Below are 25,758 nucleotides of genomic sequence, written 5' to 3' on the forward strand. Positions count from 1 at the left end.
GGCCAGGTTAGATTCCAATAAGGCATCATCTACAATGTCCAGAACAGGAGGGATAGCTAAAGGCTTGTGTTGAGGGAGGAGTAAGAATTCCCTAAGCCTCTTTTTGGAGTTTAGAGTAATCCTGGCTTTCGCAGTGGAAATGCTCCCTAAGAGTGTGCAAGGTTTCACCAAAAGAAAAATCTTCTGGAGGGGTTAGTAGAGGGAATGGAATCCTCTGTATCAGAATCCTCATAGGGAGATAAGGGCAAATCCTGGTAATCAGAAGAAACAGAAATTTCAGAATCCTGATCAGAAGACTCAGAAGGAAAATTAGCTCTAGGTCTCTTAGAGGGGGGGGGCTGGCTGGCTTCCCCTAATTAAAGTAACAAGGTCTTCAGCCATTCTAAGCATTTGCTTTTTAGGCATATGGGCTTGACCATGCAGTTTGGACGTCGGTTTTCTAGGCGTGGGTCGAGTTTTAGGCCTTTATGAAGAAGATGGCATCTGTTTAAAATGCAAATCTGTAGGCCTGAATACACCCTCAGAAGCCGGTGCCTGCACAGCGGCTCCGGACCCATCCAAGGTAGAGACATCCGCAGGTGCCATAGTCGAAGAAGCATCTCGCGGCATCTGAATGGGTCTCAGTAGGGGCCTGTAAATCTGAAGTAGCGGGTATCAGGGGCTGCAAAAGCACCTCACTGAGTACTGGCGAACTGGCGACTAGCTTAACGGAAGCGTCGTCTGCAGTTTTGGACCTGTGCGGTCTGTCTCTGTCTTTATCCTTAAGTTTTTTTCGAAATATTGGTAGTCGGATGGCTTACTAAAGCCATTTCTGGATAGTTAAACAGAGTACCAAAATAACTTGCTGTGAAAATAGACCGACGACGAATAGTTCTGGGGTTGAATAAGGCACAAAACCGACAGCTAGGGACTTCGTGGTCTGGGCAAGGACTGCAGTACGAATGAAAATCTTTATGAGGTATTTGCTTTCCACAGGTAACACAATTGTTAACTTTTACTGACATCGGTTAAGAGCAAGAAAAAGGATCCCCAACGGGGTACTTAGCTTTTTTCGAAGACTTTGATTCTGAAACTTGAAAACGAAAATTTCAGGAGTCGGCCAACTGGCACTTACGAACTGCTTCTGCTTCGGGCACCGCGCAGCAAGAAAAACCGACGCAGGAATCCAAGACTTTGATATTCAGGCCGGCTAAGGGCTACCTGCAGGCTGATAACCCAAATGTAATGACTGCAACAGTGAAAGACTAAGAACATCTGCAAAGGATAGAGCTATGATGAATTTTTCATTGTTGTTATTACTACATGTGAACTTGTGCAGCAATTTGATAATATTGTAAATAAAGTTGTTAAACAGGGAAAAATGCCCCAGTCAGGTTTACATTAAGAGGTGATTATGTACAACAGTTTCAATATGCAACTTTCGAATAATACAAAATTTTCAACTGTAACATATGGCATTATGTAGTTAATTTTCAGCCTTACGGCCCAAAAAATAAGAAAGATTATGACGAACAGGGAACAATCTTGAGGCAAAATCAGAAAATTAAGATTTGTTTTTTGAAAACATTTCAGGGTTGAAACAGACTATAAATAAAACAAAACCAAACAAACAAAAATATCAGCAACAGACATTACAACCATCATGCAATTTTTGTAAAGGCCCTGCAAACCCCACAACTTCAATATTTTCACTTTGAGGTCACACAGCCTCAGGGAGAAGCCCACTTATTTTATAGGGATGGGCAATTTCAGAGTGAAAACAAATGAGCTTCTGATGCTTGAGCAAAATTTTCATTTTGCTGACTATCAACTCAGTGTCTACATCTTCAACTTTTGTAAGGGGATCCACATATGCGTGTATTTGTGTTGCAAATTAGTTGGTAATATAGTCCCAATTACAGAACTGTACAATTCAATACTCTTCTCATTACGTGAGAATTCATGTCAAGAATATTTTTTACTAGTCAGTAATTAGTGCAGAATTTTGTCAGCAAGTATAAAGACAACTCTGACAGAAGAAAATCAGTCCTGGTATGTCAGCTATAATGATGTTCAGATACATGCTCACATACAATATGGAGAGGTATCAAAATGCATCTGGCTGGGTAAAGTACTGATAAAAAAACAGCTTTCCTTTATATTACAGAAAGACTCTGTTTTCTGGTTCATCATGGCAGCTTGATCATCTGCTGCCTACAGGTACCTCTCTTACCCTGACAGGTTTACACCCCTAACCCAAGGATGCAAGCGCTTAATTCCACTGTCAGACAAATTTGTCTTTTCGGCTTTTCCCGGTTAGGGGTCGCCACAGCGGAACTCCGGTCCGCTAATGATTGGCAGTAGATTTTTTTTTATGGTGCCGAGTTGCCAGCCTGACGCCCAACCTTAATGAAGGCACGCCCATTTACGCATGTCTTTCGGAGGCCACTCGACCGCGGGGAGGACATGCAGACTCCACACAGAAGGCACCCCAGCAGAGAATCAAACAGGGGAACCTCTTGCTGTGACGTCCGCTGGCAGACAATATCCTTCAAAAAGGAGGTACACAAGTGATAAAGGTGTCGTACAGCAGTACCATCTTTTTTTTTTTTTTTTTTGTTATACTCCAGTAATAGAACATGACAGGTGTGTGGTGGTAGAGGGTGTACATGAACACACACATTAAGAACATATTACACCCCCATTACACATGCATGATCACACATCTCCCATACCTTAGTACACATACATGACCTTGGTTCTCCCATACTGCTCCTGAGTGCCACTAGACAGAGGAGCAGCCAAAGGTAATTTCTGGCCCATTTCCCGTCCCAAGACAGGCAGGTTGGCAACTACCCAATCAAATACACAAGAAAAGTTGCGCTCCACAACAACTAAACCAAATAAACAATTTAGGGTCCATGCAAATTGCACCTGTGCTCCCCTGCAGCAGTACTGAACAAAGTGAACCAACTCACTATGCAGGTAAGAAATCTTTAACAGTCACATAGATTAAGCGCTTTCGTCTGCAAACTGCAGACTTCATCAGAATCTGTTAAAAAATGTCACTATGGAAATCTGCCATTTTACATTTTTTTTAGTGTTTCTTGTGAAGATATTGGCACTAGTTTTGGTTTATATCATGTTCCAGTGAACAGTTTGATCATTAATAGTAAGTGTATGTTTTTTTATATATTTTAGTAAGGTTATTGTGAGTTGTATGTAGTGAAATATATTGTAATGAGTTTTATTCTGGTTTCTTTAAATGACAGATTATTTCAAATTTAAAATATGAGTCATTTTATTGGTTGTAAGTAACTATATAAGCACATCTAATGACATTTTATAACAGATTCTGATGAAGTCTGCAGTTTGCTGACGAAAGTGCTTAATCTATGTGACAATTAAAGATTTCTTATCTGCATAGTGAGTTGGTTCACTTTGTTCAGTACTGCTACTGGGGAGCACAGGTGCAATTTGCATGGACCCTAGCTAGCCAATCAAGTGTATTCAGCCGACTGATCAATGTGGAGTCACCAAGGTGAAGCAGATAAGACTCCTTAGCCCCACTGCAAATGAGCCAGCAAAGGAAGATCAAAATTCACTACGTATGACGCTCTTTTTGCAGTATGTGAACATTGTTGCTTTGGTTTACATTGATGGAGCAACTGTCTCAGTTTTGTAAGAAATGACAACTTTCCTTGAATTGCAGAAGTGAGATTTACTTGCAAAGACTGGCTTACTTAGCAGGCAAAATCTGTAACACAATTTCTTAATACTGTATAGCACAGGAGTAATAAATATTTAAATTCTACAAATAACTTCATTATAAATTATCAATCACAAATTGATGAAGTGTGAAAAAAATGCATTACTTAAGTGAAAAGACCAATACCTTACTATTACCATCCCCTAAATCTGCTGCAGTGTTTCTTACTTGTTACAAATCCTGAAAAAGCCCAGTTAATCCAGCCACCAATCAAGATCATGGGAAGAACATTGGTTAAGTTTCCCTTCATCATTTCTGTCAGCATACTTGGATCTAAAAAAAAAGCATGAAATAGTTAACAGCTGAAGCAGAAATTACCTTAAAAATGTAGACCGTTGCAAACATCAAATATTTAGCATCTACTCAACGCATAAAAATGTGCATTTAGAAAGTACAGTTTTGCACCTACCATAAATGTAGATGTTCGAGTGTTCACCCTGCTGCAGTCATCACACTTGGGTTATCCTGCCATCAGGCGGTTCTGCAGTCGGCCCGAATTCCAAAGTCTTGGTCCGGTGTCGGTTGCTGTCGCTTCTTCCCTGACGTCAGTGCGCCAGGGGTATACAAGAGGCATCAGACGCCATTTTCTTCAATTTTTCTTGCCCCAGATGTCAGGTGCCCCCAAAAGGTAGGCAAAATATATATATATATACGTATACATATACATACATACATACAGCTATATAAAAATAAAACAAAACCCTTAGGTACAAGTAAATACACCACAGAGGTAGTATAGGATAAAGTGGTAGAGATAAGTTCAGCTAATTCAGGGGGGGTGGAGGGAGGGTAACCTGGACTGCAGCAGGGTGAACACTCGAACATCTACATTTATGGTAGGTACAAAACTGTACTATGTTCATCGTGTTACCCTGCTGCAGTCATCACACTTGGGTTGAATCCCAAAGCTAAGGAGGGGAGGTGGAGTCAAACAGGGTTGGAAGAAGCTAGTAGGCCCTGCAAAACTGCAGTGGAAAAAAGTACAGTTTTGTACCTACCATAAATGTAGATGTCCGAACTGGATAGCATCTGCAGTCATAACAAATGGGTTGTCCTGTCGTCAGGCAGCCCTTCGGTCGGCCGGATTCCAAAGTCTGGGTCCGGCTTCGGCTGATGTCGCACTCCACCCGACGTCATCTCTGCTGGTCTTCGGGTATAAAGGCATCAGCCGACGCCATTTTCCTCAGTGTTTCTTGCCCCAGATGCCAGTTGCCCTCTTGGAAGGCTAAATTTTGGATAAATGCCAATGTTTCCAAAAAAGTAGAAGGCAAACACAAAAATAAGCATGTATGTACATATATACAAACAAATACACCATAAGAGACTCCCCCCCAGCTAGCTATTAGGAGGGTAAATACCTAGGAGTACCACAGAGGGAAGGAGGAGGGTAATCCTGACTGCAGATGCTATCCAGTTCGGACATCTACATTTATGGTAGGTACAAAACTGTACTATGTCCTTCATGGATGCATCTGCAGTCATAACAAATGGGTAGAATACCATAGCCAAACTAGGGAGGAGGAAGAAAAATTATGGTGTAGTTAGGATCCCTTGCAGTACAGCAGTGGCAAACCCTGCTCGGGATCTAGAGTATAGAGGTAAATTATAATGCTTGGCAAATGTATGCACGGAGGTCCAAGTAGCCGCCTCAATAATGTCCTTGGTTGCCACATCGAAGAAAGCTGTGGTAGTGGCTGTAGCCCTTGTAGAATGAGGTCTTATGTTCTGTGGAATTGGTTTTCCATGGTAGAAGTAACAGAATCTTATGCAATTTCCTATCCATTTGGAGATTGTCTGTTTGGAAATTGCTTTTCCTTCCTTTCCTGTTGCATAGGCTACAAAAAGCTGGTCAGTTTTTCTGTTACTTTTGGTTCTGTCCAGGTAGTAGCGTAACTGTCTATGTACATCCAAGGTATGCAGTATTCTTTCCCCTCTGTTTTGTGGATTGGGAAAGAAGGTAGGTAGGTGGATTGCCTGGTTTAAAGACACTCTGGATACCACCTTAGGCATAAATGTAGGATTAGTTCTCATGGACACCCTATCTTGATGGAAGATTAGGAAGGGTTGCACTGCCATTAAGGCCTGTAGTTCCGAAACCCTCCTTGCTGAGGTAATTGCCAGTAGGAAAGCAGTTTTCCATGACAGGTGTTGTAGATCTGCTGTTGCTGCTGGCTCAAACGGAGGGAGTGTCAACATTTCTAGCACAAAGTTCAAGTCCCATGCTGGTAATGGTGGTTTCCTTGGAGGTTTTACATTCTTGATCCCTCTGAGGAACTGCCTGAGTAGAGGATGTGAAAAGACAGGTGGATCAAAGCTGTATTCTGCTGAAATAGCTGATGCATGTATCTTGATGGAGGAATAGGACAGGCCTGTATGTAGAAGCTCTGCCAAGTACTCCAGAATGTTAGCAATATCTATGTTCGACACATCTTTTCCTCTTTCAGTACTCCAAATGACAAACCTTTTCCATTTTCCTGCATAGTTCCTTCTTGTTGAAGGTCTGCGGGCTTCAAGGATAATGTCTTTAACCCTTTGGGAAAGGTCTGGGTTAGTTGCTGCTATGAGATGTTCCAGGCAGTCAGTTGCAAGGTTTTTAGGTTTGGATGCATGATGTTGTAGTTGTTCTGAGTTAACATCAAAGGCATCAGGGGTATTGACCACATTTTCTCCCGAGACATGCTCCTCAGCAATGGGTACCAGTGTTGTCTTGGCCAGTTCGGAGCTATCAGGATTATCCTTGGACGTTCCTCTTTGATTTTCAGTAGTACCTTGTGCATCAAGGGAAGAGGTGGAAATGCATATGCTGTCAGGCCTTTCCAGCTGAAGGATAGAGAGTCCACCTTCCATGCAAGTGGGTGGAATGTCCTTGTGCAGAATTTTTTGAGCTGGTGATTGAGTGGGGAAGCGAATATATCTATTTGTGGCATTCCCCATTTCTTTGTGATGGCCTTGAAGATGTCCGGGTGTAGCATCCATTCGTGAGCATCCGAGGTGGTTCTGCTTAACATGTCTGCTAGGGTGTTCTCTTTTCCCGGTACAAATATTGCCTGTAACTGGATGTTGTAGCTGAGAGCCAGTTTCCAAAGGTCCAAAGTCATTCTGCATAGGGGGTATGAATGAGTGCCTCCCTGTTTGTTGATGTACCACATGACTGTGGTGTTGTCTGTCCTTATCATCAAATGGCCTTCTTTGAGGACTGGTCTGAATTTTTGGATTGCCAGTTTTACTGCCAGCACTTCTTTTTGGTTTATGTGCAGGTGCAGCTGGTCCTGAGTCCACAATCCTTGTACGCATTTGTCCAGCATGTGCGCCCCCCATCCTAGGTCTGAGGCATCCGTTGTGATGTTTGGCTTGCTCGAAAGTTGTGGAAGGGTAAGCCTGGGTTTGACTGGCATGCTTGAGCCCACCATAGGAATTCCTGTTTTAGGCATGGGATTAGTGGTATTTCTGTTTCTAAGCTGTGCCTGTGTTGAGACCATAAATTCTTTAGGTACCACTGTAGCTTTCTCATATGCAGTCTGGCATGTGGGACCAAGATTATGCATGATGCCATGAAGCCCAAGGCCTGCAGAACTTTTCTTGCTGTTAGTTTGTTCTGCTTTGTTAATGCCAAGAAGTAAAGAGGGAGCTCTTTTTGTTTTTCTGCAGTTAGGAATGCCATTTGTTTTACTGTGTCCAATTCCGCGGCCAAGAATGTTCTTGTTTGGGATGGTATCAGCCTTGACTTTTGTAAATTGACTGTGTATCCCAGGGCTTGTAGCAAGTAAATGACCCTTTGTAAATCTGTTGTCAGCTTGCTTTTGTTGTCCGCTTGTAACAGGCAGTCGTCCAGGTATGGATAAATTTGGATTCCCTGTACTCTGCAGTGAGCGATTACTGATGCCAGGCATTTTGTGAATACTCTGGGCGCAGTAGATAAGCCAAAGGGCGATGCTGAGAATTGATAATGCTCTGATCCTGCAAGAAATTGGTCGAATGGGGAAGTGCAGGTATGCCTCCTTGAGATCTAGAGTTACCAGCCAACACTCCTTGCCCAGCATGGGAAGAAGTTGCTGTAGGGTCAGCATTTTGAATTTTGGGACAATGATGTATGTGTTTAGGATGGACAGGTCGAGAATAGGTCTCCAACTTTTCTCTTTTCTTGGCACTAGGAAGAGTCTGGAGTAGAATCCTTTGCCCTGTTCTGTTATTGGTACTCTTTCCACAGCTCTCATCTTTGTTAATTCCGCTATCTGCTGCAGAGCTTCTATTTTTTGATTTGGAGGCAGGTTTGGCATTCCTCTTTTTACTGGTAAGGTGTGGAAGTGGAACCGGTAGCCTTGGTCTATGGTTTGCAAAATCCACTTGTTTTTTGTGATATAGTGCCAATTTTTGAAAATAAGGCTAACTTTCCGCCTAATGGTGCTGCTATTTGCTCCCTGGTAGGCGGAGTCAGAGCCAAGTCACTGTGATTGTCCTGTTGCAGTGGCAGTGGTTGTGTCTGTGCCTCGGTTATTGCCTTGCCACTGTCGCCCTCTGTAGGCACCTCCTCTGGATTGATTTCTGCCTCTAGAGCGTCTATTCCTGCCCCTTTGGGATCTTGTGGAGTCAGGAAAGGACCAATTTTGGCAGGCCAGTTCCTGCTAAACCTTGGGGCTGAACCTGTAAGAAATCTTTAACTGTTTGTACAGATTTTGCCTTTTCTTCCATTTTCTTCATTACCTGCTGGGCAGGTGTACCAAATAGACTGGCCTTATCCATAGGAGCATCTAATAGCTTTGCTTTAACATGATCCGGTAAGACCTGTTCTTTCAACCATGCATGCCTTCTTATCACTGTGCCAGTCATGGCTGATCTAAATGAAGCCTCCAGTGCATCATAGCCACATTTTAAGGAATGGTTACTAACCTGTTGGATATTATTCACCATTTCTAATACATATTTCTTATCTAAAGATTCATCAGAGGACAGTTTTTTAGTTAACTGATCAAGCATAAACTCTTGGTATTGGATCATGTGAAACTGACAGTTTAAAGCTCTAGCTGAGAGTAGCAGAGGTGTAAACTTTTTTCCCCCATCTCTCTAAGGACCTGGATTCCCTTTCAGAAGGAATAGGGTTTTTTGCTGTGGTTGAGGCTACTGCCTTAGGCCCCTGGGATATAGTTTCGGGGTCTGCAAGTGGGGCCTTGTATAGGTGGTGATGAGTGTCTGGCACCCTGTAAAATCTATCTGGTTTGGCAGGTGCTGGAGGTAAAGAATCAGGAGCAGTGCAGACATCATTAAATGCATCATCCACAACAGGCAGTACAGGAGGTATAGCTAAGGGCCTATGTTGTGGTAAGTGCAGAAAAGTCCTAAGCCTTTTTCTTGAATCTGAGAAATCTTGTCCCTGTCATTGGAATTGTTCTCTCATGGCATGTAAGGTTTCCCCAAAGGAAAATTCCTCTGGTGGAGAGGCAGCTGGAATGGATTCTTCAGCATCGGAATCTTCATAAGTAGAAAAAGGAGCCTCTGGCTGGTCTGTAATGTCTGAGTCATCCGCAGAATCATCAGAGGACACTGGCTCGGGGGGCTCTGTTCTAGGTCTCTTTTCTGGGGGCTGAGAGGCCCTGTCTGGGTGAGATTGGGATCCCCTAATTAAGGATATTAAATCTTCTGCCAGAGTAAGCATTTGTGAACTAGAAGTGGGCCTGCGTGAGGGGGGCTTAACAGGCACTGATTTAGCAGATTTGGCTGCTTTAGCCCTGGCAAAGGCCTTAATAGACATGGCTGCAGGAGGCCTAGCAGCACCACGTGTTGGGGTAGAGACATCCAAAGGGATGGTGTCTGATAAATCACTAGGAACCACAGTTGTAGGCAAAATTTCTGAGGCCGATTCAGGTAAGGTAGCAGGAGCCTCAGTAGTAGTCATGGATTCGCGTGAAGTTGGTCCAGTTTTCTCGGTTTCGCCGAAACCGAGACACTCATGCTTGCTTAACCGTGGTTTCGGGCGAAACCGCGGACCGCGAGTGTCGGTCTTTTTCTTTGCGTTTTTTAACAATTTGGGTAGTCGGAGGATCCGACGGCATAATGTACGCAAAATCTGAGCCGAAAAACTGTTCAGCAAACTCCGACCGGCCTAAGCGTTCGTCGGTTGAAGGAAGCACAGGCGAACAGGCTGCTACGTCGTGGTCTGGGCCTAAGCAAGGCAGACAGTAAGAGTGGAAATCTTTATGAGGTATTTGTTTCCCACAAGTTAAATAGTTATTGACTTTTTCTGACATCAGCTGAGGCAAGAAAGAGTCCCCAACGGGGTACTTAGCTTTTTAGAAGTCTTCGAAGTAGTATTCGGTAGTAGTAATCTCTGGATCTGACCGACCGGCACTTGCGAACAGCTTCTGCTTGAGCCACGCGCAAGAAAGACTGAGGAAAATGGCGTCGGCTGATGCCTTTATACCCGAAGACCAGCAGAGATGACGTCGGGTGGAGTGCGACATCAGCCGAAGCCGGACCCAGACTTTGGAATCCGGCTGACCGAAGGGCTGCCTGACGACAGGACAACCCATTTGTTATGACTGCAGATGCATCCATGAAGGACATCCAGCTCTAGTCTTAGAGTAAAGAGGTAAGGGATAGTGTTTGGTGAAGGTGTGCACTGAACTCCAAGTAGCAGCTTCCAGAATATCCTTGGTTGGCACTCCCCTGAGAAAGGCTGCTGATGTAGCTATAGCCCTGGTAGAGTGGGACCTAATGTTAGCAGGTATGATTTCCCATGATGTGTGTAGCAAAAACGTATGCAATGTCCTATCCATTTAGAAATGGTCTGTTTTGAGATAGTTTTTCCTTGTGATCCTGTAGCATAGGCTACAAAGAGCTGGTCAGTTTTTCTGAAAGCCTTAGTTTTATCCAAGTAGTAATGTAATTGCCTGTGAATGTCCAAAGAGTGCAGGAGTCTTTCTCCTTTGTTCTGGGGATTTGGGAAGAAGGTGGGCAAGTGAATGGTTTGGTTTAGGGCCACACTGGATACCACTTTTGGCATAAAGGAAGGATTAGTTCGTAGAGAAACTCTGTCTTGATGGAAAATGAGGAAAGGTTCCACTGCCATTAGTGCCTGTAGCTCTGAGACTCTTCTAGCTGAGGTTATTGCTAGTAGTAGGGCAGTTTTCCATGAAAGAAATTTTAAATCAGTTGAGAAAGCTGGTTCAAAGGGCGGCAGTGTAAGCTTTTCCAGGACAAAGTTGAGATCCCAAGTAGGTGTTGGAGCTCTCCTTGGCGGTCTTAAGTTCTTAGCCCCTCTGAGGTACTGTCTTAGGAGTAGATGTGAAAATAAAGGAGGATCCGTGCTGTAATGAGCTGAAATTGCTGAGGCGTGGATCTTAATAGATGAAAAGGAAAGTCCTTTGTGTAACATCTGTTAAATATTGTAGAATTTGAGGAATGTTCGGCTCCAGGGGATTTAGGCCTTTAGCCAGGTTCCAGGCGCAAAATCTTTTCCATTTGTCTGAATAGGTTTTCCTGGTGCTGGGCCTCCTGGCCTCCAGAATGACATCCATAACAGCTTTGGATAAAGGTGTTGGCTGGTTGTTTAGGTAATTTGCCATGCAGCCAGGTTTAAAGTCTTGAGCTGGCTGTGTAGAATCAGATTGTCTCGCTGGGTGAGCAGGTGGGGAATTTGTGGCAAAATCCATGGTGGGCCCTGGGCCATGTTCCTTAAAATTGGATATCAATGTTGGCGTGGCCAGTCTGGTGCAACGAGAATCATTTGTGGCCTCTCTAATCTGACTTTCAGAAGTACCTTTGCTGGAAGAGGCAGTAGAGGGAAGGCATATACTGTTCATGTTTTCCAACTGAATGAGAGGGCGTCCACTTTCCAAGCTAGTGGATGGAAGGTCCTTGTGCAAAATTTTTGAAGTTGGTGGTTGTGGGGGCTTGCAAACAGATCTATGTCTGGGCGTCCCCATTTTTGAGCTATCATTGCAAATACTTGTGGATCTAGTTTCCATTCGTGTGGACCCATGATGTTTCTGCTTAGGTCGTCTGCCAATGGGTTTTTCTTTCCTGGCAGGAATTGTGCTTGTAATTGAACCTGGTAAGACAGTGCAGTGTTCCACAAGGTCATTGCTTGCCTGCATAGAGGGTAGGAATGTGTGCCCCCTTGCTTGTTTATGTACCACATAACTGTGGTGTTATCTGTCCTTATTAGTAGTTATCCTGGGTGTAGAAGGTCCTTGAAAGCTGTTAGGGCATTCTGCACTGCTAGCATTTCTTTTTGATTGATATGCAGGTGTCTCTGATCTGTATAGCCCATTTGCCCTGAACGCACTGTCCTGCCATGTGTGCTCCCCAGGCATAGTCCGATGCATCTGTTGTCATAGTTTGCCTGGCTGTGGGTAAGGTGAAAGGCTGACCCTTGTTAAGGTGACATGTCTGTGCCCACCATAGAAACTCCTGTTGAAGGCAGGGAATGAGTGGAATCATTGTTTCCAAGCTGTGGCTGTGCAGAGTCCATACACTTTTCAGGTACTATTGTAATTTCCTCATATGCAGTTTTGCAAATGGTATTAGTAGTATGCAAGATGCCATGAATCCCAGGGCCTGCAGAATTTTTCTTGCAGGGAGTTGGGTCTTTGTTGCCATTATTTTGAAATATTGAATCAGCTGTTGTCGTTTGTCTGGTGTGAGATAAGCCATCTGGGCCGTTGTATTCAAGCTGGCACCCAGGAATATTATGTTTTGTAAGGGTACTAGTTTTGATTTCTTTTCGTTTACTGTGTACCCTAGGCAACTTAGAAGGTGTTTGACAAATGCCAGATGCTGTAAAAGAATGTCCTTGCTTTCTGCTTGAATAAGACAGTCGTCCAGGTATGGGTATATTTGAATTCCTTTGTCTGCAGTATGCAATTACTGGTGCCAGGCATTTTGTGAAGACCCTGGGCACAGTAGATAAGCCAAAGGGCAGTGCAGAGAACTGATAATGCGTTGAACCTGCAATGAAGCGGAGGTGTCTTCTGCAATTTTGTCTGATAGGGACATGCAGGTATGCCTCCTTGAGGTCCAAAGTGACTAGCCAAGCATTCTTGCCCAGCATGGGAAGAAGCTGCTGTAGTGTTAGCATCTTGAATTTTGGTACTTGCAGATAGGTGTTCAGAATTGAAAGATCCAGAAAGGGTCTCCATGCTTTGTCCTTTATTGGAACTAGGAAGAGTCTTCAGTAAAATCCTTGTCCTTGCTCCTGTGTAGGTACCTGTTGAATGGCTCTCATGTTGATGAGCTGTAATTTGTTTTTGTGCCTCTGCCCATTGATTTGGTGGCAGGTTTGGCATTCCTTTGATCCTTGGTAAGGTATGAAAGTGGAATCTGTATCCTTGAGAGACAATGTTTAGAACCCATTTGTCTTTTGTGATGATGTGCCAGTTGTCTGCAAAAAATGCTAGTTTTCCTCCCAAGGGTGTTGCCAGAAGAGATTTGCTTGGTAGTTTGAGGATAGAGTCATTGTGTCTGCCTTCTGCTAGCTTGGGGCCTGTCTTCTCCTCCTTTATGGGTAGCAGAACCCCATTGGCGAGGTTTGTAAGGGCCCTGTGACGGATCTCTGCCCCTTGGGCGTCTGTATTTGCCCCTCTGTGATCTGTCTGAAGCTGGAAAGGACCAATTTTTTGTTGGCCAATTTCTGCTGAAGCCAGGGGGTTGTACCTGCAAGAAATCCTTGACCGTTTGCATAGATTTAGCCTTATCCTCCATTTCCTTTAAAACCTCTTCTGCTTTGACACCAAGTAATACATCCTGTTGTAAAGGTGCATCTAATAATTTTGCTTTATCATGGTCAGGGAGGGTTTGCTCTTTTAACCAAGCATGTCTATGAATGACAGAGCCAGTAACAGCTGCTCTATAGGAAGCTTCCAGTGAATCAAATCCGCATTGTAAAGTATGCTTGTCCACCTGTTCAGCTGCATGCAACAGATCCTGCATTTCCTTGAATTCAGGCTGTTCCGAATGTGTGCTCGTTTTTTGTTTTAACTGAGACATCAGGAATTGTTGATATTTCAACATGTGAAACTGGCAATTTAATGCTCTCATAGCCAGAGTTGCAGAGGTGTGGATTTTCTTTCCCCATCTATCTAGGGCTCTGGAATCTCTTTCAGAGGGCACAGGATTTTTAGCCATAGAAGCTTTTGCTCCCTTAGGACCCTGGGATACGGTTTCTGGGTCAGCTACAGGGCTTTTATAAAGGAATTTGTGTGAGTCAGGTACTCTGTAGTATCTGTCTGGTTTGGCTGGAGCAGGAGGTAGAGAGTCTGGATTTAAACTACACTCCAAGTAGACATCATCCACAATATCTAAAACAGGAGGGATAGCAAGAGGTCTGTGCTGGGGTAATAAAAGGAACTCTCTGAGCCTTTTCTTAGAATCTGAGTAATCCTGGCCTTCCCAGTGGAAATGTTCCCTCATGGTATGTAACGTTTCCCCAAAGGAGTAGTCTTCAGGGGGAGATGCTGAGGGAATAGAGTCTTCAGCATCAGAATCCTCATAAGGTGGAAAAGTGTAACCCTGTTCCTCAGAAGAATCTGAGGAGAGAGAAAGCTGGTCAGAGGATGCGTAATCCTCCTCTTGTCTTGGTCTTTTATCAGGAGGGGGATGGGAACCTCTGATAAGGGTAATTAAATCTTCAGCCATCTTAAGCAACTGTTTCTTAGGCATGGTACCTTGACCTGTAGACTGATGAACAGTTTTCTTAGGTTTTAAAGGAGTTTTAAGCTTAGCATAAGATTTAATGGTGGGTGTAGTCGGTCTGAAGACACCTTCTGCAACCGAAGCTGTTTCCTCTGCACCGGTGACTAATTCTGCTCCGGTGTCGGTAGATGGCTGTGTCAGCCTAGTAGACTCCGCTTGGGAGTCGGCAGCTGTCTGGGGTTCCAGCTCTGCGGTCGTCAGGGGCTGCGTAGGCGCCTCACTGAAAACCGGAGAACCGGCAACAGGCCCAGCTGATGCCTCGGGATCTGGCTTATTCCTAGGCTGCCTGTCTTTATCCTTGCGTTTTTTATGAATTGCAGTAGTCGGCTGCTCCGACGGCATGATATAATTAAATTTCCTACCAAAGTAATGCCGTGTGAAGTCAAAACGGCGTTTGATAGTGCGTTTATTAAACCTAGCGCAAAACCGACAACCTGTGATGTCATGGTCTGGCCCTAGGCAAGAAATGCAATAGGAATGGAAGTCCTTATGAGGTATTTGCTTCCCACAAGAAATGCAATTGTTAACTTTTTCTGACATCGGACTGAGGCAAGAAAATGTTCCCCAACGGGGTACTTAGCTTTATTGAAGACTTCGGACTGAAATTCAAATCAAAAATCTCAGGTGTCGGCCGACCGGCACTTGCGAACTGCTTATGCTTCGGGCACCGTGCGGCAAGAAAGACTGAAGAAAATGGTGTTGGATGCCTCTTGTATACCCCTGGCGCACTGATGTCAGGGAAGAAGCGACAGCAACTGACGCCGGACCAAGACTTTGGAATTCGGGCTGACGGCAGGATAACCCAAGTGTGATGACTGCAGCAGGGTAACACGATGAACATCTGGGCTTCATTTTCATCATTTTCTTAACTACCTATAAGATAAGGGTTGTAGTGGTAACAAGCTAAGCAAGGTAACACCGGAAATTCTTATTCCCAGCTACATTCTTTAGATCATCCTTTGGGAACCTGGCATTCTCAAGCAAGTTGAAACATATAATCCCTTCCATTGTACCTGCATCTATCCCAAGGACAGCTTCCTAGTCACTTGCGATAGGTACACTTCTCAAGAAGGCAGCCACTGGGCACCCTCACAAGGTACCAAAACCACTTCAACCGACTACTGCCAACACAAAATGTAGTGGCTGTTATTAGAGGTCCTCCCAGACTGCCAAGCTACTCAGTATAACAAAGAGTGACCTCAACTGTTCTGCTGATAAACCTCTTTTCTGCTACTTGAATTCACTTTGCCATCTTTTCAGTCACTATCCACAGCAACATAACCAGAGGCAAAAGTAAACTAAAGCTTCTTCCAGTGACTCACTTCACCAACATAGTCTAGGGTACAAATGTTGCAAACCGGTCAACTCATTAAATCTTCCATTCCTCATTAGTGTCACTTGGGAACAAAATTAACATACTTAAAATAATTAACTTTAGGTAGCCGAGCTGCTGCGCCTACATCTGGAGACAACAATCTGCTTAACATGGAGGCAACCTCAGGGCCTACTGGTGGGTACTAGCAAGGAGGGAAGTTTTCATCCAACTTATTATCATCTACAGCTCTCAACACCTTTTGCTGCTTCATTCCTGCAGTGCTAGTTGTGTGGGCTGCCCCTATAGCATTTGAGGGACCAATCATACACAGTGCTTTTGTTTCACCGTAACTTAAATTTGGGATGGAATCTGCAGCACTCACTGTTGCAGTTAAACAATTTAAATGAGAGACAATTCCTTTAAATTAACAAGTAAGGCACAAAACTGCTTTTTCAGTTGAAATTTTTCTCACATTTACTTCTTTTCATCTGGAGTTTCAGGCAACTGTTGTAATGAGTCTGGCAATCAGAAATGTAACATCATTAACTAATCACCAGTAAGTGTTACTGAGTTAAAGAAAGAGGCATTCCATACAATGCAGCAAATCAAATGAAAAAATCCAAGACCCAAGTAGACCAGTGAAAAAACAATGTAGACCAAAATTAAACCAATGTAACACTGGTACTGCCGTGGCAAATTTGTAATAAAGCTGTTTTACACTAAGATAAAATATAAACGTTTTCACGGTTATCCGGTTGGATAACCATGAAAGCCCTTACATTTTATCTTGTGTAATAAAGTTGTTTTACACTATCTGCCGTGTCAGTACCGGTGTTATATTGGTTTAATTGTGGCCTTTCATACAATGTTACGAGAAGACATTCCCAATAAGACCAACAAGTATTGACAAAAGGCACTGGCCACAGAAACAAATGCCCACACATGGGAGGAGTTACTACTACCTGTTCAACAATAAATTAAGTGACACTGTGTGCAATTCCTCGAATAAATATTTCAGACTTCCAGAATGTTTCATTGAACACCAAAAAGGTTACTGTAGCTACCATAAGATTCCTTAAAAATGTCTACACTGATGAAGTTATGATTTTGCTGGTTCACTGCATGCTAACCCATAAAGAGGTTTATGACAGTGCAACACTGCCGTTATCACATTCAGAGCAGCTTAAATAAGGGACAATAACCCTAAAATATTAAATTATACTGCTTGATGGCATACAATAGACAACATCTCCCTGCAGTAGGAGAAAACCAGTTCAGGGAAAAAAATGTCTGCTGCTGATGTTACCAAAGTGAGGAAGATGAGGAAGTTTTGTATACAGAATGACAAAAATCAAAGTGGGAGAACAGGTATTTACAAGTGTTGTCCTGGACATCATCTAATGAATTATTATGCAGAGGATTCCCTACAAGATGCGAGAGGACAATAATGTATCCTGACGCTCTGAAAACTAAAGTTTCATAATTCCAGGTATCCTGTGTTCCTGACCCAATGGCCAAAACTAAACAGACTCCAACACATTTGGAAAAAAAAAAAAAGTGGAGCCAACGCAAACGTTTAATCTCTTTTAAACAATACAACTGGAGTCCGAACATCTAATAGATACAGGAAGCCTATTCCAACAACTAGCATAAGAGGGAGAGAAACCTACACTTCTCATAATACTCACTGTTGGAATACAATAAGAATGATTGCTACCCTTTGCCATTCATTTTTTAATACCCAAAAGTCATAACACCCTAAATGAAGGGCACAAAGAGCTTCATAACTAGACAATCTATTCCTTATAAGTCTCTACATGACAGCAGAAGTCTAAGATAACTTAGGTACCTAAAAGCTGGAATCCTTCCAGTAAAAAAAAAAAAAAAATCCCTATTAAAGTATGATCAAAAAGGATTGGCTTAACAAAAGAACTCTACATTTTGATTGATATAAAGGGGGGGGGGGCTGGTTGACAGGGGATTTAAAAAACAGCCCCCTGGCTGTAAGTGCTTTAATCCTACCTGCTGCAGGAAAAAGCAATGTATTACTTAAGATCCCTAAATCTTTAATAACTTCAACAGTTATGCACTAAGACTGCTGGTTTTACATACAGAACCAAAGTGCAAAACTTTGTACTTATTATTGTTCAAAGTTAAACTGTGTTATATTTACTGCAAAACCCAAGTATTACAAGAAACACGGTCTTCAATGTTTGCAATAACAGTGACTATGTTAGCATCAGCAGCATACTTGCTGTTCCAGTGCTTATGAGATACAGAAAGGGTGGACATTAGTCTCTTCTTTGATAATCACATCGCCACAGTAGTCAGGAAATCCTTCTACGTGGCACACCTCATCACAAAGGGGTTCTTATCCAGAAAAAAGGGAGGTCATCATTCCTCTCTACTCATCCCTCATCAGACCCATTATAGAGTACAATGCCCCATTTGGCATGTACCTTGCAAGACATCTGCAACAACTAGAAAGGCCACAGAAATACTTCACTAGGAGGATTACCAGCCTCAAACAGATGCCATACGCAGACCGTCTCAAAAAACTCCAGCTCTATTCCGTCGCATATCACCTACTCGGAGGCAACCTCTGCCTAACATACAAAGCCGTGTCTAACCCAGATCTGACGGACATGCTAAACTTAAAGAAATCCCAATCTCTCTGAGCCACACGCTCCAGGGACCTAAACCTTGTCACCACAATAAACAAAACATGTTGGAGGGATAGATTCCTGTCCCAGAGACTTCCCATGCTCTGGAACAGGCTACCCATTCATGTCAAGCAGAGCTCCTCATTAGCCCTCTAAGAGAAATCATGATAACTGGACGGGAAACAGAAAATTCACCCAGGGGATCACTGCTGTGTCGCTGCTCAACAGGGGCATAGGAAAATAATTTTCTTGGGTGGTGAAAGCCAGGGAACCTCGTTTGGCTAGGGTTATATAGGCCCTGGGGCCGATAGCTTAGTACATACCTATGAACTGAAAAGTACTGGATTCTGCACAAAGCCCTGGGGTACATCTGGACAAACATATCCAATGAGAAGTTTAACCCTAATCAGTTACCCCCTGCCTTTGTCCTTCTAGCCATGTCTGAACCTCTTAATACATAAGGGTTTAAGTATCTATCTTAAAATTTAAAATGCAGAACACTATCAAAAGCTTTGTCAAGATTCAAATTAACTACTACAACACTTAATTCTCCTAAAGCAACACGAAAAGAATCATAAAAAGCAGTCAAATAAGTTAATGTGGATCTTCCCCTCATAAATCCATGTTAATAAATATCTAATACAGGCCCATCAAACATCTCTCAAATTATTTATTAAGAATGGTGATGAGGCTTATTGTAAATAATACTTAACCCTATCACAGTCCTCAGTTATTGTCCCCACTTATGGAGACAGTGTTAGCTACCTTTCAAAATAATGGGACAAATACATAAGGCAGTATTTAAAGTAGTGGATCAACTAATACACCCTTTACAACATATATGAATAAAGCAGAAAAATTATCAAACCCCACATTCTTGTATTTTTGATTTTATTTAAAGACTTCCTTACCAACTCATCAAAAAAGCAGTACACCTGGTTATGTTAACTTGTAGAAATTCAACTACTTGTCTACAAGGATGATAAAATGAAACAAGTGATTTCAACAACAAATAGCAAAGTTTGAACCCTGGCATTATGGCTCCCTTTTTTTTTTTTTTAATACAAAGGGGGGCTTTCAACCAGTTATTCCCTTGTACAAATGTGGTGCTTCCACTGACCACTGCAACTACAGACCTATTAGCCTGAATAGTCTTATCTGCAAAGCCATATAGATATAAATAATTTCCAAACACCTGGCCCTACTCCGTTTGGATTTGTCAAAGGGAGATCATGCCTGTTAAACCTGGTGGACTTCTTCAAGACCGTCACCAAGGCCCTGGATGAGGGGAAACCTGTGCATACAGCCTACCTAGATTTAGCCAAGGCTTTTGACACCATCACCCACTCAGGCATCATTGGCAAACTCACCCAGCTAGGTATCAACCCTTATATTGTTAGATGGATCGCTAACTGGCTCACTGATGGAACACATTCAAAATAGTCGAATCAACCTCCAACAGCAGACCTGTAACTAGTGGTGCTCTACAGGGATCAGTCCCGGGATCTCTATCTATTTCTCCAAAGTACAAGCAAAGACAAAAAGTCTGTGACGGACAAAGTTTGCTGATGAGTGCAAACTGGGAGCAGTCATGGAATCTCCAAATGTCATCAACATCCTACAAGAGAATCTTACACAAACAAATAATTGGTGCCAAAGTCATGGTCTTAAACTCAATACAAAAAAAGTATTATCCCTTTCAGTAAGAGCGATGGTCCAGCTAACTACCACATCAACAGCAAGACCCTAAGTACTCACTCAGTGATGAGAGACCTGGGCACATAGGTTGACAGTAACCTTACCTTTGAACACCATGTCTCCAGTGGTAAGAAAGGCATTCTATATCGCTCATCTCATATGTAAGGGCATTGCCTCCAGAAAAAAAGAAGTTATAATCTCCCTGTACTCTTTCCTCATCAGGCCAATTATTGAATACAACGCCCCTTTTGGTATGTACCTTTCTAAGCACCTGCTGCAACTGGGGATACCACAAAGATTCTTCACAAGGAAGATTCAAGATTTTCAGCATCTGTCCTATGTGGATCATCTGAAATCACTCTTTGCCTTGCATACAAGGCAATCTCTGATCGAACTTTACTGGCAATGCTGCATATCTGCAAGTCAAACGGTACATGGGTTACTCACTCTAAATATGTTAACATGGTATGTGACATTAACAAAATTGGCTGAAGGGACAGATTTGTCTCTCAGTGGTTACCACACCTTTGGAACAGACTCCCACTTTATGTCAAACAGAGCACCTCATTGGCCCTCTTCAAATGCAATCTGGATGACTGGATGGGTAACCATAAATTCACCCCGGAGAATCCACCCATGTCCCTCTTGGACAGGGACAATAGGTGCTGAGCATGGAAATGAGGGTAAAACTTGGCTAGGCTTGTAAGGGCACTAGGGCCATTAGCCTAGTAACTTCCTATGATCCCATCCCCACCAGTCACACCCCTGCCACCTATATACACCAGTTATGAATTCACTGTACCCCAAAGTATTGGGAATATTTTGAAGAACTGCTGTTTTGGACTTGGTAAGCATTCTTCCCAATTCGTACTTTAAACAGCCACAGTTTCAATGATCACAATTACAGTCCTTGAATTTCAACAGGTATCTAGAGAGCACGTGGGTTTGTGCATGTCAGAATTTCACTTCACATTAACGAGATGACGAGTTAAAAGGCAAAAAAAACTCTACATGATGTTCAAGCAACATATCACCAGGTCTAAACAAACACACCTGACACCACTTCTGAAATGGATGCTTGAGTGAGCACTCAAACTTCTCATTCTTCACAGAGCGGCTACTTACAGGCACTGTTCCAGGCCAAAAAGAAATGGGCAGCAGGAAAAATAAAAAGATAGACGGAATTAACACAAACAAAAAAACAATGTACAACAGAAAAAGCATACAATTAAAAACACTTGGGTAGTTTTCCTCTACTCCCCAGTCTAGCTTTCCTTACTTACTACAAAAATATATGTTCTACATACAATGTGTGCTTATCTTTAAAATGGTAACTTTGGCCTCATTAAAAGTCCGTTATACGTATCTTGCGGTGAGATGGTCTTCTTTTCTATAGAATTCAGCAGAGCCTTAAAAGTTAAGCTGATAAAGTTGGCAGTATTCAGGCATATGTCTCATCTCATTACTCACATTTTTTTAAACATAAAGTACAACTTGTTGTCAGAAGCAATTGTAAACAAGTAGTTTTTTCTTTTGAAAAATGCTGCTGCAGCATCAGGGGAACTCCAATTTAAAGATCAATTTGTCAGGGTAATGAAAGGTGTGGATTGAGAAATTCAAATTATTCTGATCTAGAAGTAGAGTGCTACCTGTCTACATGTCACAGGAAAAAAAAAAAAAAAAGACTTGAAAAATATTTGAAATTCAAGGTGGAAACAGTTCTGCAGTGATGAACCAGAAGTTTCAGAATTGAAGATAAATTGATCATATAAAATCAGCCACTTTTTCTTCAAAAGGAAAGCACGTCGAGATAAAGTATATCTATGTAAGGTACTTACCACAACAGTATATCTTCAGGGGAAGGTCATTGTAATTTCATATCATACATTTGGACTTCACTGCCTTCTGAATTCTGTTTATGACGTGACTTTTCACATAATGGTCATCTTCCTTACAAGGAGCAATGCAGGTCTCACAGCAAGCCATGATGGGTACTGACATACATGATATGATGTTTATGTACTTCCAAGTTGTTCTTCGTACTCTTCGGTTCTTATGACTACAACCCTGCAGGGAAGTGCGTTTACTGTAGGCAAATTCTAGTGGTAACTAGCACTAGTAGTGTACACTGACTAAAATAACCTGAAATGGGCATTGTTTTTTCAGAAAGGGTTGTTTAGTAAACATCTGTAGCTCTCCAAGGGTAAGAAAAGTACAGCACAACAAGACTGTTAGCAACATTAGTGGTTTGGTAAGCAAAAGTACAGTTGTGTACACTTACCATAAATGCAGATGTTCGAGTGTATTCACTGTTGCAGTCATTACATTTGGGTAATCTGCTGGCAGGTTGCCCTCAGTTGGCCTGAATTCCAAAGTCTTGGGTCCTGCATCGGTTGCTGTCTTCTCTTCCATGACGTCAGGTCGTCAGGGGTAAAAAAACATGCAGCCGACGCCATTTTCTTTAGTTTTTTTGCCCCCAAAAAGGTAGCAATATTTTATATATATATATATATATATATATATATATATATATATATATATATATATATATATATACATACACACACACACACACACACACACACACACACACACACACACACACACACACACACACACACACACACACACATATATATTCATGCATCAATATAAACTTTACCTTCATCTACAAGCAGGCGGGAGGGTAACCTGGATTGCAACAGTGAATACACTCGAACATCTCCATTTATGGTAAGTGTACACAACTGTACTATGTTCTTCGTGTTTCACAGTTGCAGTCATTACATTTGGGTAGAATCCCAAAGCTATGGTTGGGAGGCTGGAGCTAAACAGCATTAGGTGCGGCTATAAGGCCCTGCAGCACTGCAGTGATAAAGCCTGCCCTGGACTTAGAGAGGCAAATGGTAATGCTTTGTAAAGGTGTGGACAGAACTCCAAGTAGCAGCCTCTAGAATGTCTTTGGTTGGTACTCCTCTGAGAAAGGCTGCTGAAGTAGCTGCAGCTCTGGTGGAATGAGACCTAATGCCCTTGGGCACAGGTTTACCATGGTGTAAGTAGCAGAAACGGATGCAGTGGCTTATCCAATTTGAAATTGTCTGCTTTGAAATAGCCTTTCCTACTGATCCTGCAACATATGACACTAGTAATTGCTCAGTTTTTCCTAGAGCTTTAGTCCTGCTCAAGTAGAATCTTAGCTGTCTGTGTACGTCCAAGGAATGCAGAATTCTCTCCCCTTTGTTCTGTGGATTTGGATAAAATGTTGGCAGCTGAATTGTTTGGTCAAGAGCCACACTGGAAACCACTTCAGGCATAAAAGTCGGATTTGTCCTCCGAGACACCCTGTCTGGGTAAAATATGATAAAAGGCTCTACAGCCATGAGGGCCTGTAGCTCTGAAACTCTTCTTGCTGAAGTAATTGCTAGTAGCAGAGCTGTCTTCCACGATAAGAATTTAATATCAGCTGTAGCAGCTGGTTCAAATGGAGGCAGGGTGAGCTTTTCCAACACATAATTGAGGTCCCATGTAGGTAGTGGTGCTCTTCTAGGAGGCCTTACATTTTTTCTCCTCCAAGATACTGTTTTAGTAAAGGATGAGAAAAGATTGGTGGCTCTGTATTGTAATGAGCCGAAATGGCAGAGACATGGATTTTGATTGATGAGAAAGATAGGCCTTTCTCAAGCATCTCAGTTAAGTATTGTAATATCTGAGTAATATGTGGTTCTATAATACTGTGCTATCTTCTCTCGTAACTGATGAGGAAACACAGTATTGGACGACCACCAGAACGTTTATTGAAACAAAGATACATACATCTACTTGATACAAAGTTATCGAATGAGTTAAGCGCTTTCACCTATAATGCATAGGCTTCTTCAGAACTCATTCAATTAATTGATGCGCCATTTTAAATAAACTTTTTGGCGCCAATCTGATCTACCAAAACTTTCTATATTTAAAGTGCCACTGTGCTTTTTTTAAAAAAACAATAAAAAATAAACCAATAAAAAATAATAATAAATAAAATACAATGCATCAAGCGAACTTCTATGCCTCCTCCTAATACATGTTGCATACATTAAAATCTGAATAATAACTTCATATGATTCGATTCAAATAAACCAATTACATCATAAATACTTCATTTAAGGTGTATTTCCTTAAAATTAATTTTTTCCTAATTATAACCCTTAAATGTTAAATTGTTACTAAAGTGAGTGAATGTACCAATGAATCTATAATGCATATTAACTGTAGTTGTTACAAAACACATGTTAAAACTAAATGTTAACGCTAATAATATAAATATATTGTAGGGAAAAAATGTGCAAACTTTCATAAAAATAGATCATCTCTTGTTGAATCTAAAAACTATTATGAAATTTTAAAAACTGTTAACTAAACAGTGCCTGATTTTGTGTAAATTAATTTCTATACTATATTTTCCATAAAATATTCTTACAACATAACTAAAATATGTTTGTGTTCATAAATAGAATATTTGATCATAATGGTATGTTAATAAATTATTAATAAAAAGTATATGTATATTAAAACCTATAATTAATAAATATGTTTTTTTTAAATATATGAAAGTATGTATTTTATATGAGAAAGACCTGTGTTTCTGTAATATGTGGTTCTGCTGTATCAGTTCCTTGTGCTGGATTCCAAGCACAGAATCTCTTCCATTTGTCAGCGTAACATTTTCTAGTACTAGGCCTTCTGGCTTCCAAAATGACATCCATCACAGCTTTACTGAGAGGTGTCATTTGTATGACTATATGATCAGCCATGCTGCCAGGTTCAGAGTCTGTAGTTGATTGTGCAGGATCTGACTGTTTTGCTGGGACAGTAGTTGTGGTCTTTGAGGCAAGGTCCAAGCTGGGTATTGAGACAAGTTCCTTATGATTGGGTACCAGTATTGGTGACGCCAGTCCGGGGCAATTAATATAATCTTTGGCTTCTCTTGTCTGACTTTTAGGAGGACCTTGGGTAGAAGAGGCAGAGGAGGAAAGGCGTAAACTGATAGGTTTTTCTAATTGAAGGATAGGGCGTCCACTTTCCATGCTCGTCTGTGACAAGTCCTTGTGCAGAATTTTTTCAATTGATAATTTTGAGGAGAGACAAATAGATCTATGTCTGGGCTTCCCCATTTCTCTGTTATCATGCTGAAGACTTGTGGGTTTAGTTTCCACTCGTGAGGATCCATAAGGTTTCTGCTTAAATCGTCTGCCAGGGTGTTTTGTTTTCCTGGCAGGAATTGAGCTTGAAGATGTATTTGGTAGGTCAAAGCTGTGTCCCACAGTGCCATGGCTAATCTGCAAAGGGGGTATGAGTGTGACTGTGGTGTTGTCCGTTTTTATCATCATTAGTTGTCCTGGATGAAATAAGTCCTTGACTGCTGTTAGGGCATTTTAAACAGCTAGCATCTCTTTCTGGTTGATATATAGATTTATTTATTTTCTTTTTATTTTACATTTGTTGACCGGGTTAGTCTGACTGGAATCAGAGTCCATTTTCAGCGGAGGCCCGGGGAGATAAGCTCCAAACATAATACAAGAATGAAAGCAGTTGAGAATAAAAAACATGGTTATATATATTTACAATGTTGATATAAATGTAGTTGAAAAAGAGGAATACAGATA

General features: G+C 41.9%; 1 protein-coding gene across 1 annotated transcript in view; it reads right to left on the reverse strand.

Annotated features, from left to right (window-relative positions):
- Positions 1-25,758, reverse strand: part of LOC122809067 (ER membrane protein complex subunit 3-like) — a 614,861-nt gene that overhangs the window by 373,462 nt on the left and 215,641 nt on the right. Inside the window, exon 4 of the mRNA XM_044080281.1 lies at positions 3,917-4,021. Within this exon, the coding sequence (XP_043936216.1) occupies positions 3,917-4,021 (105 nt within the window). The remainder of the gene's footprint in view (positions 1-3,916; positions 4,022-25,758) is intronic.

The sequence above is a fragment of the Protopterus annectens genome, chromosome 8.part0, assembly GCF_019279795.1.
Source record: "Protopterus annectens isolate FY-2018-M chromosome 8.part0, PAN1.0, whole genome shotgun sequence".
NCBI classification, from domain to species: domain Eukaryota; kingdom Metazoa; phylum Chordata; order Ceratodontiformes; family Protopteridae; genus Protopterus; species Protopterus annectens.